The sequence below is a fragment of the Parasteatoda tepidariorum genome, chromosome 1 (genome assembly GCF_982258835.1).
Source record: "Parasteatoda tepidariorum strain Cologne lab strain chromosome 1, Ptep-v5.0, whole genome shotgun sequence".
Classification (NCBI taxonomy): Eukaryota; Metazoa; Arthropoda; class Arachnida; order Araneae; family Theridiidae; genus Parasteatoda; species Parasteatoda tepidariorum.
This window is the reverse complement of record NC_141755.1, coordinates 84,668,676-84,685,049: the sequence shown is the minus strand read 5'-3', so window position 1 is coordinate 84,685,049 and position 16,374 is coordinate 84,668,676. Positions and strand designations below refer to the sequence as shown.

General features: G+C 27.6%; 1 protein-coding gene across 1 annotated transcript in view; it reads left to right on the top strand.

Annotated features, from left to right (window-relative positions):
• The window catches only part of LOC107438260 (tyrosine-protein kinase Src42A), a 51,022-nt gene extending 39,112 nt beyond the window's left edge, over positions 1–11,910 (top strand). Inside the window, exons 2-8 of the mRNA XM_016050495.5 lie at positions 626–747; positions 2,052–2,215; positions 4,125–4,293; positions 5,710–5,868; positions 5,955–6,139; positions 8,287–8,443; positions 10,172–11,910. Of these exons, the coding sequence (XP_015905981.1) occupies positions 626–747; positions 2,052–2,215; positions 4,125–4,293; positions 5,710–5,868; positions 5,955–6,139; positions 8,287–8,443; positions 10,172–10,383 (1,168 nt within the window). The 3' untranslated portion in view covers positions 10,384–11,910. The remainder of the gene's footprint in view (positions 1–625; positions 748–2,051; positions 2,216–4,124; positions 4,294–5,709; positions 5,869–5,954; positions 6,140–8,286; positions 8,444–10,171) is intronic.
• The last annotated feature ends 4,464 nt before the right edge of the window (positions 11,911–16,374 follow it).

Genomic DNA, 16,374 nt, shown 5'->3' with positions numbered 1-16,374 from the left:
AGGGGTGCGATTGTTCTTGTTTTCCAATGGCGCCATCTATGGCCAAGAATTCGACTTCTGCCACACCCATACGTCACGCCTGTTTCTAGGGCGGACCCACTCAATCTTCCATTTATTCATTCGCAGATCGTTATTTGAACCTGAATCAGAGAACGATCCATTTCCAATTGAGTACCCTCAGAGGTATTGATTTGTTATGGGAACATGGAGGACTTTGCGACTCGACAGATTTAACGTGCATCAGTCGCCATTTTACTACACGGGGAGTCTTCGGCCAGCGGGGTTCGAACCCACGAACTCTCGGACATGGGCCCAGCGCCCTATCACGGCCTATTCATTCATTTTTTTTTTTTCATGGTGATATGATAATCTAGTAACAATCATAAACGAAAAGTATAAATATGTATGAGTTTTTTTTTTCTTAATTATTTTATGTGCTTTTATGTTTATTTTTGGTGCTCTCCCATAGAGTAATAATCAATGTTCATACATGTGGTAATATTTTTCAAAAGAAATCTCGTTATAATGAATAATCAGAGCTATCATAAAACATATAGCTTTTAAATTAATAAGTGGAGCATTTTTGTTAACATTATAGTTAAACTTTGATAAATTTCATTTGCAGATGGTATTTCGGCAAAATCAAGAGGATAGAAGCTGAAAAGAAACTGTTGTTACCCGAGAATGAACATGGAGCTTTCCTTATCCGAGATAGTGAGAGCAGAAGGAATGATTTCTCTCTGTCTGGTAAGAATTTCGTAAAAATCATTGTGAATGAGGAGAAACCATTTGAATATCACAACAATATGTTATGTATCAGGGTGTGTAACGTTTTTAAAAAGTGCTTAAAGGTGCTTATTTTCGATTTTTGTTTTTTAAAAGCCCTTAAAGGTGCCTTTTTCATTGGGTGTTTTTAAAAAGTGCTTAATTTTCTCTTTTTCAAAATGAGATTTGTCCTTTGCCCTGTTGATTTTTGCTAGGAATTATGCAAAAAGACACAGTTCACATTGTTCTATTCAACATTTTCACAATTAATTCAACCCCAATCTATTTCAACTTATTGTCAGTTCATAGCGTCTGAAAACGCCATTCGTTTTACATGATTCAAAATTTCATGATTTTTGACAGTTGTCAAAAACAATGCCAAAATTGTTTTGTTTTTTTTTGACATGATGGTTAAAACAAAATAAAACCGTCAATTGTCAAAAACTTTCCAACCCAGCCTAATTATGATATTTTTTTAAAGTGCTTAAAAATATTTTTTGAGTGCTTGAAAGGTGCTTATTTTTTGTTGAATAATTTTGCTACGCACCCTGTGAATAGTTTGGTTCTGTGATATTTCATGCATTGCTTTTCTGAATGTTATGCCTAATTTGGCCTCCTCCTATGCTACCTTCCAAATTGCCCCTCTATGCTTACTTAATATTCTTTATTTCAGAAATTAAATTTCTTTTATCCATTGTATAATCTTTTCAATGTGAAGGAATTTTAAGCGAATGTAGTATCTTGTATAAGCATTGCTTAAACCTAAATACACCCTTGAAATCAAAAAGACAAGTTTGAATTTAAAAGACCTTTTTTCAAGTTTTATGACGAAATAGCTCAAAAGTGCAGTAATTTAAAATGAGTAGTTAAAATTTTCCGAAAATTTATAATTTATATATTTTTTCCCATCTGAAGTACTCCAAAGTAATAGATACAAGTTACAAGCTTATTGCTACATTTTATTGCACTGGGTGTTCAAAAACTCTATTTTTTTTGTTTGTAACTTATAGCCAGTCCTTCAAGGCTCTGAAAATTTTGAACCTTATTGATAAGCATGAGAATTCACAAGTCTTAAAGACCTTTAAAATTATAAAATTATTCTCTAAATATTTCTTGAGAAATATGAAAAAATATCAAAAACCTGTAGGGTAGTGTACATGAAATAATCTGTTTTAATGGGGATAGATTGTTTGACATTTATCATATTACTTTAGGAACACTAATGTATATATTTGAAAAGGACAATACTTATTTGTCATTTTTTAATAAAAACATTTTATTTACAGTGCGAGATGGAGATACTGTAAAACACTACAGAATTCGTCAATTGGATGAAGGTGGTTTCTTCATTGCTAGGAGAACCTCTTTTCGTACTTTGCAAGAACTTGTTCAGCATTACAGTAAAGATGCCGATGGATTATGTGTTAATTTACGAAAACCTTGCATTCAGGTATGCATGTCATTACTTACATGAGATTCTTATGTCTAAAATTTCATATCTAATATTTACTTAAAAATTTTAAATGAAAATAATTATTTAAATTCATTGGGAGAGTTAAAGGATTGGTGAAACCATTGTTATATCTGATCTTAAATTAAAGTATGCTTGCAGTTAGTTTTTTTCAGAGAATCCTCTGTGAGGGTCAAAAATGTTGGAAATGTTAGCTAGTAATAGTTATAAAATAAAATTTGCGTAAGTGCTTTTCTTATAGATCTTTATATAAGCACAATCTTTCTCTTTTTTTTATGCTGTGAAGAAGGTGCCATAAAATTGTTGCCCAAATATCAGTATTTTTTCAAATGAGGAAAAAATTTGTGAATTCTCATCTCAGCTGTTGGGAATCAGTATATATGTTCTTTTAATTGTTTTTTACTGTTATATTTAAAGTAACAAAACATTTAACAAGTAAAAATATTGACAAATGGGAACAACTTTCTTACATGTCTACAGTTTTTGTTCTCTAACAGGAACAAATTCAAAATCATCAAATGTTTTATAACAATATGTCAACAAATTCGCATCAATGAGACTTGATGAAAGTCTCCCAACTTTAACAAAAAAATTCGATTTGCTGTTCTAAACTATTTATTCCGATCTGCTGCTTTTTTAATGTCATTAGATTACTTTCTGGTAATTTTGGTGGATGTCTCAGGGATACCAGTTCAAGATAATGTAAATCCAGCTATTGTTGGTGTTTTGAGCTCCATGGACAACCCTCTGCCATTTTAAGCGTTTAAATGTCTTGACGACATTGAAAATTTTTGTTCTCAAGGACGCCAGGATGGGTGGTTAAGGGAGGTTGACCCCCAAAGATTTTTACTATTCAACAAATTTTGTCTGGCATGTTCACAAAATTTCCTTTTCTCTTTATCTCTCCATCTTTTTTTTCTTCAATGAAACATAATTAATGAAATCAGAAATATTTAAATATTTAACCTTCATTTAACTGTTTTCAGTATTAACAGAAAAAAAATATGCACCAAGTATCATTTCAGGTATCCATTTTACCACGCTTATATTTCAACAACAAATCTAATCCCCTCCTCACCATTGAAAAGCCCACTTTTAATCACTTGTCCTGGAGCTTTTATTTCTGAATACAAATTTACTAGTTTCATCAGAAATTGAGAGATAAGACACCAATTAGCTCATCTTCAAAAACCATCTCTTTTTTTTTTAAAGGAGAAATATTCAGAAATTGTAACAGTGAATACAGTTTAGTTAGTAATGTAGGCAACTGTTGTACTAAGAAGAAAAAAAATAATCTAATTACTTACCGTAGAACTTAATTTTGGTTTTTAAATACATAAAAATTTCTTTAGTTAAAAAACTACATTAATGACTCAAAGTTGGATTATTAATTTGTGGAACTATTTATTATATCTCTATACTAAATAAAAGTCGCTGTCATCACTATTTCAGAAAATTCTGGATTTTTTTAATTTTGAACTTGAAAAATTTGAAGATGAAATGGGAAAAGTTGGTGTTTATGTCATTTATGATTTATCCTTTTTCTGAGCTGCTCCTGATGTTTATTTATTACTCATAAAGAAAATTACAGGTGGTTATTTATGAATCCGTCAAATTAGGAATTTCATTCGGAAAAATGGAAATTTCTTCCTTCAAAAAATATAAGTTTGCAGTGCCCTTGATTGTCCTATCTATGTTACTCATTTCAGGTTCTTTCTCATTGTACCAAATATTTCATACCAAGTATTTTGTAGTACCAAGTATTTCTTGTTGTCAGGGACGAGCCCGGTATCTGATTGAGCATGCATTTTTTATCCCTACATGCCGGGTTGTTCATAGATATCTTGCATTGCTAACACTATTGTATATACATTTCAATTTATTTTAGGTTGAAAAACCAACTACTGGTGGTTTATCTCATAATACCAGAGATCACTGGGAAATTGATCGAAGTTCTCTGAATTTTGTTCGAAAATTGGGACAAGGTCAATTTGGAGAAGTATGGGAAGGACTGTGGAATAATACAACTCCAGTTGCTATTAAAACTTTAAAAACAGGTACTGCAGATCACGTCATTATATGATATCACAATTATGTATTTAGCATTGTATGTTTTAAATAATAATTTTTTTTTATGTAAATAAAAAATATGCTGTGGTTATTTACCTTTTGATCCATTGAAATGTAAAGTACTGAAAATACTTATTTGTTAATAATCCTCTTTACTGCTGATTTACATATTTTTATTAGTAATGTTTTGACTAAATGATAACATGTTAAACGGATATAAAATTCTATTAGTAGAACTTTATTACTTAAATAGTAGATAACTTCGGCAGATAAAGCCATTTTTTCTGCTGGAGCTAAGGAGCTTTAATTTGAAAAGCTGATTGATGATGGTAATGAGAGAAGCTTTAGAAAATTTATATAAAATTTTCATGGGAAATGATGATTATGTTGTACCTTGATTTCTTCTGCATGAACTTTCAATTGGTGACATTTATAAATGCCTTACACTCATTTAAACAGTGTGTATCATAGTGTTTACGTGTGTATCATCACTTTTGGTATTTTAATTTGATGCCAGAAGAAAAGTTTTCTAAGTTATTCATCAACTGCTTGTCGCTAAATATACATAGAACTTCCTGTTATTCTGAAAACACTCAAAGATTGTTATTTGATATATTCATAAGTTCTGCAAAATTTTAACATTTGACAAAATGAATTAATATTGTGTGGTTAAATATGATTAAATAAAATATTTTCTCTTACTTTCACTAAGCTCTTCAATTATATTTCAACTAGTTTATAGTAGACATAGATAAATCTTATGCTTTTTTTTTAAAAAACATTTTTTGAGGAATGGAGTGTTAAATTTTATGGATTTTAAAAACATGTCAATTAAAATTGTTATATGTTGGTTGGTTACTTATAAAAAGTTAGACTTGTGTAATCTCTATGCAAGCTTAAGATATGATAGTATGAAAAGAAAAAAATTAAGTGAAGAATTTCATCAAGAAGCTGATGAATAAAATATGAGATTTGGAGAAATGAAGGGCAATCACAGTGTGTTTGTGTTTTAAAAAAGTTGCCATTAACGCAGGCAAGTCAGCATTACCATGAAGATATGGGCAAGTTAAATGTGTGCTAGCAAACAAAATAATCACCAACTGTCATTTTTTGAATGAGTAAAAATTAATTTAAACTTATATAAATCTACATTGTGCCAATGTTTTCCCTCTTAATTTTATAATATACATATACACACTTTTTTTCAGGGGCATACATCTAATCTACAATTTTGTCCCGGGTATCCACACACCTTTTCAGACCACTGCTTAAATTTTTGATGTGAACTTGAAAAGTTTTATTGTAACTTCAGATATTGTTGGTGGAAAAGCTATAGTGTAATAATTGTATAAACTGGTTTGCTTTTACTTAATTAATACTTTTATATTTGCTATGTTTCAAAGGTACAATGGATCCTAAAGATTTCTTAGCTGAAGCTCAAATAATGAAGAAGCTAAGGCATCCAAAATTGGTGCAACTGTACGCTGTCTGCACATTAGAAGAGCCCATTTACATTATAACTGAGTTAATGAAACACGGCAGTTTACTTGAATACCTACAAGGTAGATGCATATCTTTTTTTAGTGGTGTTTAATCTTGCCATTATTTTCTGGTTTTTTTGACATCTAATATTCGTGTACCCCAAAAGGTCTAGGAAAAGCGAGAGCTTTGAAATTGCCTCAACTAATTGACATGGCTGCTCAAATAGCATCTGGAATGGCATATCTTGAATCTCAGAACTACATACATAGAGATTTAGCTGCAAGAAATATTCTTGTGGGAGATAATAATGTTGTGAAAATTGCTGATTTTGGCTTGGCTCGACTGATAAAGGTAATTTAACATATTTTTATGTTTCTGAATCATTCGATCCATTTGAATTTAAAAATGTTTTGAATTAAGTTAAAATATATAAATGGTGCAAAGCGTTTTTTAAAAGTGCTTAGAGGTGCTTATTTTTGATTTTAGTTCTTTAAAAGCCCTTAAGGTGCTTTTTTCATTGGGTGTTTTTAAAAAGTGCTTAACTTTCTCTTTTTCGAAAACGAGATTTTTTTCGTTACCATGTCGATTATGCAAAAGCATGCTTTTCACATTGTTCTATTCTATGTTTTCATAATTCATTCAACCACAATCCATTTCGTCGTACCGTCGGTCCATAGCGTATGAAAGCTATCATTTTACATGTTTGATGAGCCTGCATGTGCGTCTGCTGAGAGCTGGGTTTGGTGAGATTCTTGCACTCTAATGTGCAACTCTGCTGCATTTTGCAAGATATTCTCAATTTCAGGCTTCATTTTCCACTGTCTGATATCGAACCGAAAAACCTCTACATCTTTTTATAATGACTAATATAATCCAGAAAAGAGTTCTTTGTTAGAAACTAGTTATTTTATCATGATCATGTAAAGTTTTTGAAAATTATTTTGCATTTTGTTAATGCATATAGTGCTTAAAAATATTTTTGAGTGCTTGAAAAGTACTTCAAAGGTGCTTATTTTTTGTTGAAAAATATGGCTACCCCTGTATAAGTAATGAAAATTATCACTGAGTTGAACTATTTATTCCTTATTTAAAATATAAGAATTTGATCTTGATATAAGAAGTTTTATGTTGGTTAAATCTTTATTTTTAATCCTAATTTTTTTTCCCTTTGTATTTTGAATTATGTAATAGCAGTATAATTTGTAACAAGTTTATTTTTCTAGCCTGCCTATTGAAGAATGGCTAATTAATTTCATTGATATCTTCTTTTTGTTGAAGTAATAAATCTCCTGTATAGAGATTTTTAACTTTACTGATTCTATATAAAAAGTATTCTGCCATTTCCAAACTTTTTACTGTAGTAACTTTCATCAATTTCATAATAATGTGGTGTAAAGAACTATGTTTTAAAGGAATGCCTCCAAAAAAAAAATAATGTTGCAGTAAAGTAAAACTTTTATGTTATTTAATTATGAAATTTTTTTATTTTCTGTTGTGTATAAATTATTTATATTTTTAGTTTTAAATAAATTCAATGTGAAGCGTCAAACATTATGAAAATTTTAGTTTCAGTTAAATTATAAGTTTTAAAAGAGCACCTTTATTTTTCTCGCTTGAGAAGAACAATTTTTGAATGCTTTATATTTTTATACTTTTAATATTATTTTTTCCAACAATGACCAAGTCATAATAATGGTGTATTTTATTTTATTTCATAACCCTCGTTGAACGGCTGACCCAATTTCGTGTTTACGACTACTAATGTTAAATTCTAAAGCCTTGTAATTTTGAGCCCAATCTAGAAGACAAAGAAACTCCTTGATCAAATATTACAAAACATTTGCTTAAGTGGAGGACGTTTTTGATGTAACTAACCCCCATTTATGTTACATGGAGAGGAAACTGAGAACCTCCCATGGTTAGCCTAATGGCAAGGGAACTCTAGCCCATGATCCTTCTACCACTGAGGATATTTTTTGTCAGCACTGTGATCAGTGTGAGCCAGGTATAGAATTTGTATCAACCAGCCATTGCTGGGATTCGAACCTGGGTCACCTCATTGGTAGTTGAGAACTATCCCCTGAGCCACCCTGGCTTAATAATTATATATTAGAAAAATCAAAGTAACATAAAATTTTTTTTTCTTATAATACCTTATTTGCAGTGACCAGCTGCTTTCGCTGATGGGCTGTTGTAAGTGGCTCAAGGAAGATATTTAAATTTGACCTCACGCTTAAGCACACTCAGCTGCTGCAGTGCAAACAAAGTATAAACTGTGTTTTTTTTTAATGTTAATATTCTCATGTGGGGATATCAGTATTTAACTTTTTTGAACCATGATTTTTTTAAATGTTTTATGTTATCTTCTCAATTTTATTTTCAAAAAAACATTTCAACTTTTTATTTAACATGAAACTTTCTTGTTAAAGAATTGTTTTTAAAATGTCTTGCTTTTGTTTATTATGAAAAGTTTTGTTTGACTATTTTTTCTTGTTTAGGAGGATGAATATGAAGCCAGAGTTGGTGCTCGGTTCCCCATCAAATGGACTGCTCCAGAAGCTGCGAATTACAGCAAGTTTTCCATCAAATCTGATGTCTGGTCTTTTGGTATTCTACTCACTGAATTAGTTACTTATGGTCGTATACCTTATCCAGGTTTGTAGTAAAATTTGCTATTAAAAATATCAATAATTAAAAGAATTCTTGCTTTACAAGCTTTTAATTTCATTTGGAAAATAATGTTTTGCATGCTAGATTTAAAAAAAAATATAGTAATACAAAATTTTTTTATGTTTATATTTGTTAAAATATTATCCAACTAGCCTTACTGAAGTCAATCCCTTAGGTTTACTTTTTGATACTTGGTTTTTCTCCTTTCTCATTTAAAAGTGTACTGCACCACGGAGTTGAATTTCTTTTTTATTTTATTTATATTCATATCTTATTGTAAATAATTTCCAAGATATAAGTCTTCAGATATTGTAAGAACAAAACCTTTTTGTCAGTTTATGATGCTACAAACATTACATGTATTGCACTCACATTCATAATGTAGGAATTTTCTACCTTGATGAGAAAAAAATTCGGTAGATGGATTAGTGAATAAATGGATTATGTTTTTGGTTGGTTGGTTCTAATGCCACTTGCCACACGGGTAAGCCTGCTTGGTGAAACCGAGCAAATTTAAGGCAGAGTGTGCGTTTCTTGTTTTTCAGTGGCGCCCACTATGGTCAAGAATTCAACTTCTGCCACACAATACGTCACACCCGTTTATAGGGCGGACCCATTCATACATCCATTCATATGTTTTTAGTTTTGGGAACTAAAAACATATGGTGGGAACTTGGAGTTTCTATTTACCTGAAGAATATTCAAGAACATTTGAACTAAATATTTTAAATTGGTTAATTCTGAAACAATCTACTTTTTAGTGTGAATTAAATGAAGTATAATTTTCTAATACAATGCAAATTTTAGTGTGTATTTCTAAATATGTAAAATTAAGTCACCTCAATTGCCAGAATCATTACTTTTATTTGCAACTATTATATCCATATAAAGTGAACAGAAAAAAGGAAAGAAAATCTAAAAATATCAGTTATTTCATATCTCACAACAAAAATGTTTTTCTTGTAATTAAAAATTTTTCTCTAATGAATTTTTAATGTGTAGTTTGAATCTTTTTATTCATTATAAAGGAAGAGATAAAAAATTATAAAAGATCGGAATAATTCATAAAAAATATTGACATTTTGAAATGCAAAATGGCAATATAGTTTCATCTCTATGAAGAGTTTTGTACTATAGTAGAATTAATATGCATTGTGGGAAAGCAAAAGCTCTCATAATCCATAAAATTCATCCATCTCGTAATTCATCTGTCTCCATGAAAAAATAAAGTTTAGGAACACTGTACTCTACTGTACTGTAATTTTATTACCAGTACTGCTTCATTCTCATTTCATATTTAACAGGGTGCTTAAAGGTGCTCATTTTTGATTTATGTTTTTTAAGAGCCCTTAAAGGTTTATTCAGGGTTCGTAAAAAGTACTCAATTTTTTACCTTTTAAAAGGAGATTTTTCCTTTGCCATACCGATTGTCATTTTATCATGATTAAGTAAACAGTTTTTGAAAATGTTACTAAATTTTATTGATTCTATGTTTATAAATTAAGAACTTTAATCGATAGAAATTTTTTTTTATTACTGCACAGATCCTAGTTATGATTTTTTTTTGGGAGGGAAAGTGATTAAAAATATTTTTTGAGTGCTTAAAAAGTACTTAAAAGGTGCTTATTTTTTGTTGAAAAATCTGTTGCACCCTGTTTAATTCTTTTATATTTATTTTATGATTTTAAATTTTTTTTTCTTCCTATATGTTAGGTATGACCAATGCTGAAGTATTGCACCAAGTTGAGCACGGTTATCGTATGCCATGTCCACCTGGTTGTCCCCCTGCTTTATATGAGATTATGTTGGAGACATGGCACAAGGACCCCATGAAGAGACCAACATTTGAGACCTTGCAGTGGAAACTGGAAGACTTCTTCACCTTAGAGGGTTCTGAGTATAAGGAAGCTTCCAATGTCTACTGAACAAAACTTCAGAATGTTGTGTATTCTAATTTATTCATGTATTGTTTAATGCATATTTTGTTGTCATGCACCTTTTTTTTGCATGTGAAGTAATTTGACAAGATCTTTTTGCTTTATCTCACATTGACAGGGGAGGGGGGAACATTCAAAATGTGGAACTTCTCAAGATTTTGTTTGAATTCTATTCATACTTTTTTGTTACTAGCAAACAATTTTATTTCAGTAAATTAATGTGTAGATTGCAAGATTTGAATTGTTTTACGTTTCACATGCCATATAAATTTTATAACTCCCTAAATTATTATTGAAAAATGAATATTATATACCTGGGTGGGTACCAGTAAATTTTGAAATAAAATATTGAATCTGTACTACTTTTAAATTTCTATTTTTTAAAATTAATAATTCAACTTTAAAACTTTTGTGACATTATAGCTTTTATTTTAGATTATGACACAATATAGGTTTATAGGTTAGGTTTAAATAGAGGGCATAAAATAATAATACTTTTGCAAATTATTTTATTTTTACTGAATAAAAATTAAGACTACTATTTGATTTTATCGTGTAGACTGTTAGTTGAAGCTTGTCATTTTTTTTTTAATGATTAATAAGTGATTAAATCTATATAGTCTTTTTTGTCATAGCTAATGGATTTTTTGACTTTAAAAAATAAATACACCTAATGAAATAAGTTTTTTTGTTAAAAAAAACCCTTTAACTAATTTGTTGATTTTACATTGATATGAAACTATTTAGTTTTATTTTTTAATGCAATGACAGCTATAAATTTCTTTTTTAATTGCACAGGAATTTCACATGCATATTTAAAAGCAATTCACTTTCTTCAATCTGCAATTTCGTGTAATGCTGACTGATTGCTTAAGCACTCAATTAGTATGCACATTCAGTTTTCCATGTACTAGCATGGTAATATGCTTTGTATTCTTCACCAAAAAATACAGCTGCAGTTGTACCTTTCAGGTATAATTTTTCAGTTAGTGAAAAAATTTATAAATAGTAGCATATTGTATAATAGTAAATTATTTAATCTTTAAGTTACAAGTGTTAATTGGATGTTTCAAATTTTTTTTGGATGTTTTACCCCTTGTATGTTTCCATATAAGGTGAAACTCCTTCCTTTGTTCTTTACAAATTCTAATTTTATTTATTTGCATATTATTCCCCTTTTACAATCTTAAATGTAAAAAGCACTTCACTTTTTTATCTTTACACAAGCTTGGCGTCCCTGCAGTTTTGGAGAAACTTTTTTTTGCCTAAATAGGTGCTATATTATTCACAAGCCATAACAACTTTAACTGCCTCTATTTTTATGAAATATGTTTCTTTTTGTTGATAATGCCATTAACATTTCAAATTGTTATTTAATTTAACATTAAATATACTAACACTGTTAGTCATAATGGACATGGAAATGACCAATAGGTCAATATTAAAAATCATATTTATGAACTTTAAGACTGTGTATATGTTTTAAAAAAATTCATGAAACTGGAAATTTTAAAATGCAATTTTAATCAGTGTTGTTTATCTATATTATTTTTTAAAAGCCTGAAACTTTTTATTATAATTTCTCAATTTCTAATACATGGTGCATATCAGTAATTCAAAAAATTTCTTATAATTGATTTTGTTTTTAAATTGTTAATTCTTTTATAAATGGTACTTAGTAGATATTACAAAAAAAATAACATAAATCAACTAGAATCTGTTAAATTTCAATCATTAAATTTTTTTTAAAATTAGTTCAGGTCACATTCTGCTAGTTATAATAAAGTTTTAATAATTTAGCACTAATTTTAAATTTTTTCTCTGATGGTGTAACTGTAACATAATCATAACTTCATTAGTTTTAAACTAATCTCATTAAATGTTTTTGACTGCCAAACAGAATAAAGCTCTTTTTGAGTGCCAAAAAATTTATAACTTAAAATTACGCTTTTCAATTGGCAAATGTGTAGAAATTGTTTAAGGTAAACACTTTTGTTCTTTACTAGTACATTTATTGTGGAATGTAAATTTGTGTAAATATAGTTTTTAATGTTTTGTAATGCTTTATTTCGAGTGGCATGCACCTATAGTTGTAGGATATGAAAAATAATTGTTGATACACATCGAAAATATTTGCTCACTTGTAAAAATTTTATAATTTATTAAGTAAACTCATGAATCTTATTTTTCTTGTCTTGTAAATCAATTCTAGCTTTTCTATTTTTTATTCTTATTTTGTTCAAAGTTTATATTTACAAATATTGTAGAACTCCAATTGTTTCAACCAGATTCTAGTTATCTAAACTAAACTCTAATTATCTAATCCAAACTTCGAATATCTGATCCAAATATCTTATTCAAAGTAACTTTAATTTTTATTTTATGATCAAAACTTCAATTGTTGTGTGATCCAAACTTGAATTATTTGGATAAGTATGAGAAAAAAAATGGCTAGTGCTGAGTGGTTACAAATAAGTTAAAATTTTAAGTGGTTTAAAAGTTATCAGCTAAATCAAAAGCAGCAAAAAATGTTTTTTTTTTACTATCATCTAGTAATTTTTAAAGTAAGTTTTGTTTTCACCCTTGATGGTTTTTTGCTTTTTATGTATACCCAAATTTTTCATGTATTTGGTTTAGCTATTTTTTTAAAACTAGTTATTCAGCTTTCTAATTGGAGCTCTACTTTATTTAATTTTCTCTTAAAGCAATTCAATAATGGAAGTAAGATATTTTATTTTTAAAGTATCTAAAAATATATTTTTTTATAGATTTTCTGAATTTTTTTATTGGTGTAAAAATTTTCGCTATTATTTTATTCAAATTTCATTGTCTTTAATTGTTTGACATTCCATTTTTTTGGAAAGTTTGTTTAACTTTTCATTCATAATAAGAATGTTGGTTCTTCCAAAAATGTGTTACCTATATAATATTTGAATGTATTGTTTGTTTTTTCCCCTTTTTTCTAATTGATTATTTTTTTTAATCTTAATCTTTTCTGTACATATTTTCTTAGTTTTGTGAAAACTTTAAAATTTTAGTAATGGTTTTTGTTTAGTTGAATGTATTTTTGGGTGACTATATTAGTCAAAATTTGTCTTTTCTTTCTTTTTCTTTTTGACAGTCTAATAGATATTTTTTTATTGATCCAGAGCTTTTTTTTCCAGACTAGTTTTACTACGTTTATTAAATCTGGATATGATTATTTTAGGAAATCATTCCCATTTCCTGTTTTTTAAATTATTTTTAAATTTTAATAATAATAGTTGTGCTTAATTTATGCTATTATTATTATTCTAAACTACATTCATTTATATGATTGCCTATGTTTTTATTATCAAACTTGAAACTAATCAGCATTCATTTTTTTTTATGGCAATAGTTTCGTGGAATTTTTTTTAAAAAGTTTTTTAGTTCTTTTTATACATAATTTACTAGAAAACATGCATGTTAACTTTAAATGGTGCTTGATTAAACTCCTCAAGATACCCTTTTGAAACTTATTCATATGATTGCTTTAAACATAGTAAAGCACAAGATATTTTTTCACCAGTTAACTTAAACATTACCAGTTTTTAAATGAGGAATTGTTTTTAATTTTACAAAATTTTTTCTATGTTTGGAAAAATATAGTTAGCTCTAAAAAACAAGCACATTAAAGTAAGATTTGTACAGAGAGTTTGTATAGAATAAAGCTTTGAATGTTTGTAATGTAAAGCGTTTTTAAGTTGTTAAGGTTTGCTTTAAATTCTCTTCTCTGTTAGATTTTATATAAGTAATATTTTAATAAAACAGTAAACAGTATTATTTTAATTTTATTCCCTGAAATGTTTTATAAATTTGTGATATTTGTAAATTTATAAATAAGTTTGAATTATGAGTGGTTCAAAATCATAACAAAGATTACTTTCTTTTATGCAAAATAAATATTTTGAATATTTATTTTCTTCAGAATTATTTTTACTTTATTAAATGAAACTGAATATGCTACAATTTTTATATTAACTGTTATATTTTAATTATTAGTTTTTTCTTTCAAAAGTGAACTTTATGTACTATGACTTTGAATTTTTTATGATCTAAGCATAGCTTATTTTGATGCTTTTTTTTTCTATTTTAAATTTATGAAATTAGAGATTATTTATAAGTTCAGTTTAGTTTTTATATAAATGTATCTTTGTTATTTGAACAATTATAGTTAATTTGTATTTCTGGCTATGTGAGCTATTGATACATATTAACTTTTGATAAAGCTTAGCTTTAATCTGGTCCCCCTGCTTCTCCAAATAATAAAGATATATTGATTTAGATTATATTGATGATGATTGAATAAATATATATTAAAGATATAGATCCTATAACATATCATTAAAAAATATTTGTACAACTTAATTTTTTAAATGATCCATTGTTCTTGAAAGCTTTGCGTGTTGAAACAAGTCTTCTTTTGTAAAAATCTTTTTAAATATTAACAAAGTGGCACATATTAAAATAATTTTCGAAGAACTGTTTAACTATATGGAAAAAGGACAACATATTATAATGCCATTTGTTATAAAATAGAAAAATGGACGATTATCTGTAGTGATTTAGAATACTTTTCAATATCATTGGTATTTTTCAACATCTAATTTCTTATTATTTGTTATTTTACTATAGAGATACATGATTGTAGTAAAAATTTTTTCTCAACAAAAAACTTTTAATTCATGTAATTTTTTTTACAACTATATCCTATGACAGAAATCTGCAAAAATGCAAAATTTCGAGGAATCAGAACTAATTTTTAAGAGCCAGATTGTTATGGAACAGAAAGTAGCTATTTACTCTTGTATTTTGAAATTGCTTTTATTTTAAAATAAAGCTTCTTTTAGTTTGGCTCGACTTAAAATTTTTTAGGTGCCCATGATTTGTAGACAACTCTCCCTAGGTATTTTATAGTTAATTTTTAATATAAAATAAATGAGATAATGTAAAATAAAAATTCATATTATTTTATCGAGCAATTAGAAAATATTTTGCTGTTTAATATAGATTTTTTAAATTATGTTAAGCTTCCAATAGCAGAAGTAGTAAAATATTATTTATTAGCAGTTCTTTTATAAACATATATATCTAACAGATTTTTTTACACTAGCTGCAGTTTCTCCTTTCTAAGTTAAACGATATTTTTAAATAAGAATCGTTATATGATTAAATTATTTGCATTTATTGCTTTTGCTGGTACTCAACGTTTCATTTGCTCATTAAAAATATGTATATTTTATATAGCATTTCTTTATGAATTATTTTATGAATGTGTTTTGTTTTAAAAATGATTTACAATAATTATTTTAATATTTAGCTTCATATTAATACATAACAATAATTATATTAATACATAACAATAACTATATTTATATTAATATATTACTTAAATGTTTATGCTGAAAATTTCATTTCTCTATTTAAGAAATTAGCTATTGCATTGATGAATTTTGAATTTTCAACGTAAATTTTATTAAAAAAAGAATTTGAAGTAAAAAATGTTTGTGTTCTTGTAGTAAATATTTTTGTCTTTTTTTCAATAATATATCACGAACTAATAAATTAATTTAATCGTCTCTTTTGTATATAAGAATTCTGTGTATAATTTTTGTTAGTGAACTTTTTTCATGCTTTTGCTCATCTGTAAAATTACTAAAACAATTTCAAAATTTAGAAAAGTTCAAACTGGTTTGCTGTAAGCTAAGATTCTATGTAATCATTTATAATTTACAATTGAAATTTTATCAAATTGTTAAATGATGCATTTAAAATCTGCTTAAAAGTTTATTGCTCAAAAATACCAATTTAATATTGTTAAGAGTGATTGTTACTGTTAATTATGAAAATTTAAGCATTGTTGGAAAACTTCATTTGTGTTAATTTTCTGTGTTTTAGTAATTGATTTTTTTATGGAAAAAAATGCATTTGTTAATGTTTCTGCTTCATAAAATGTAT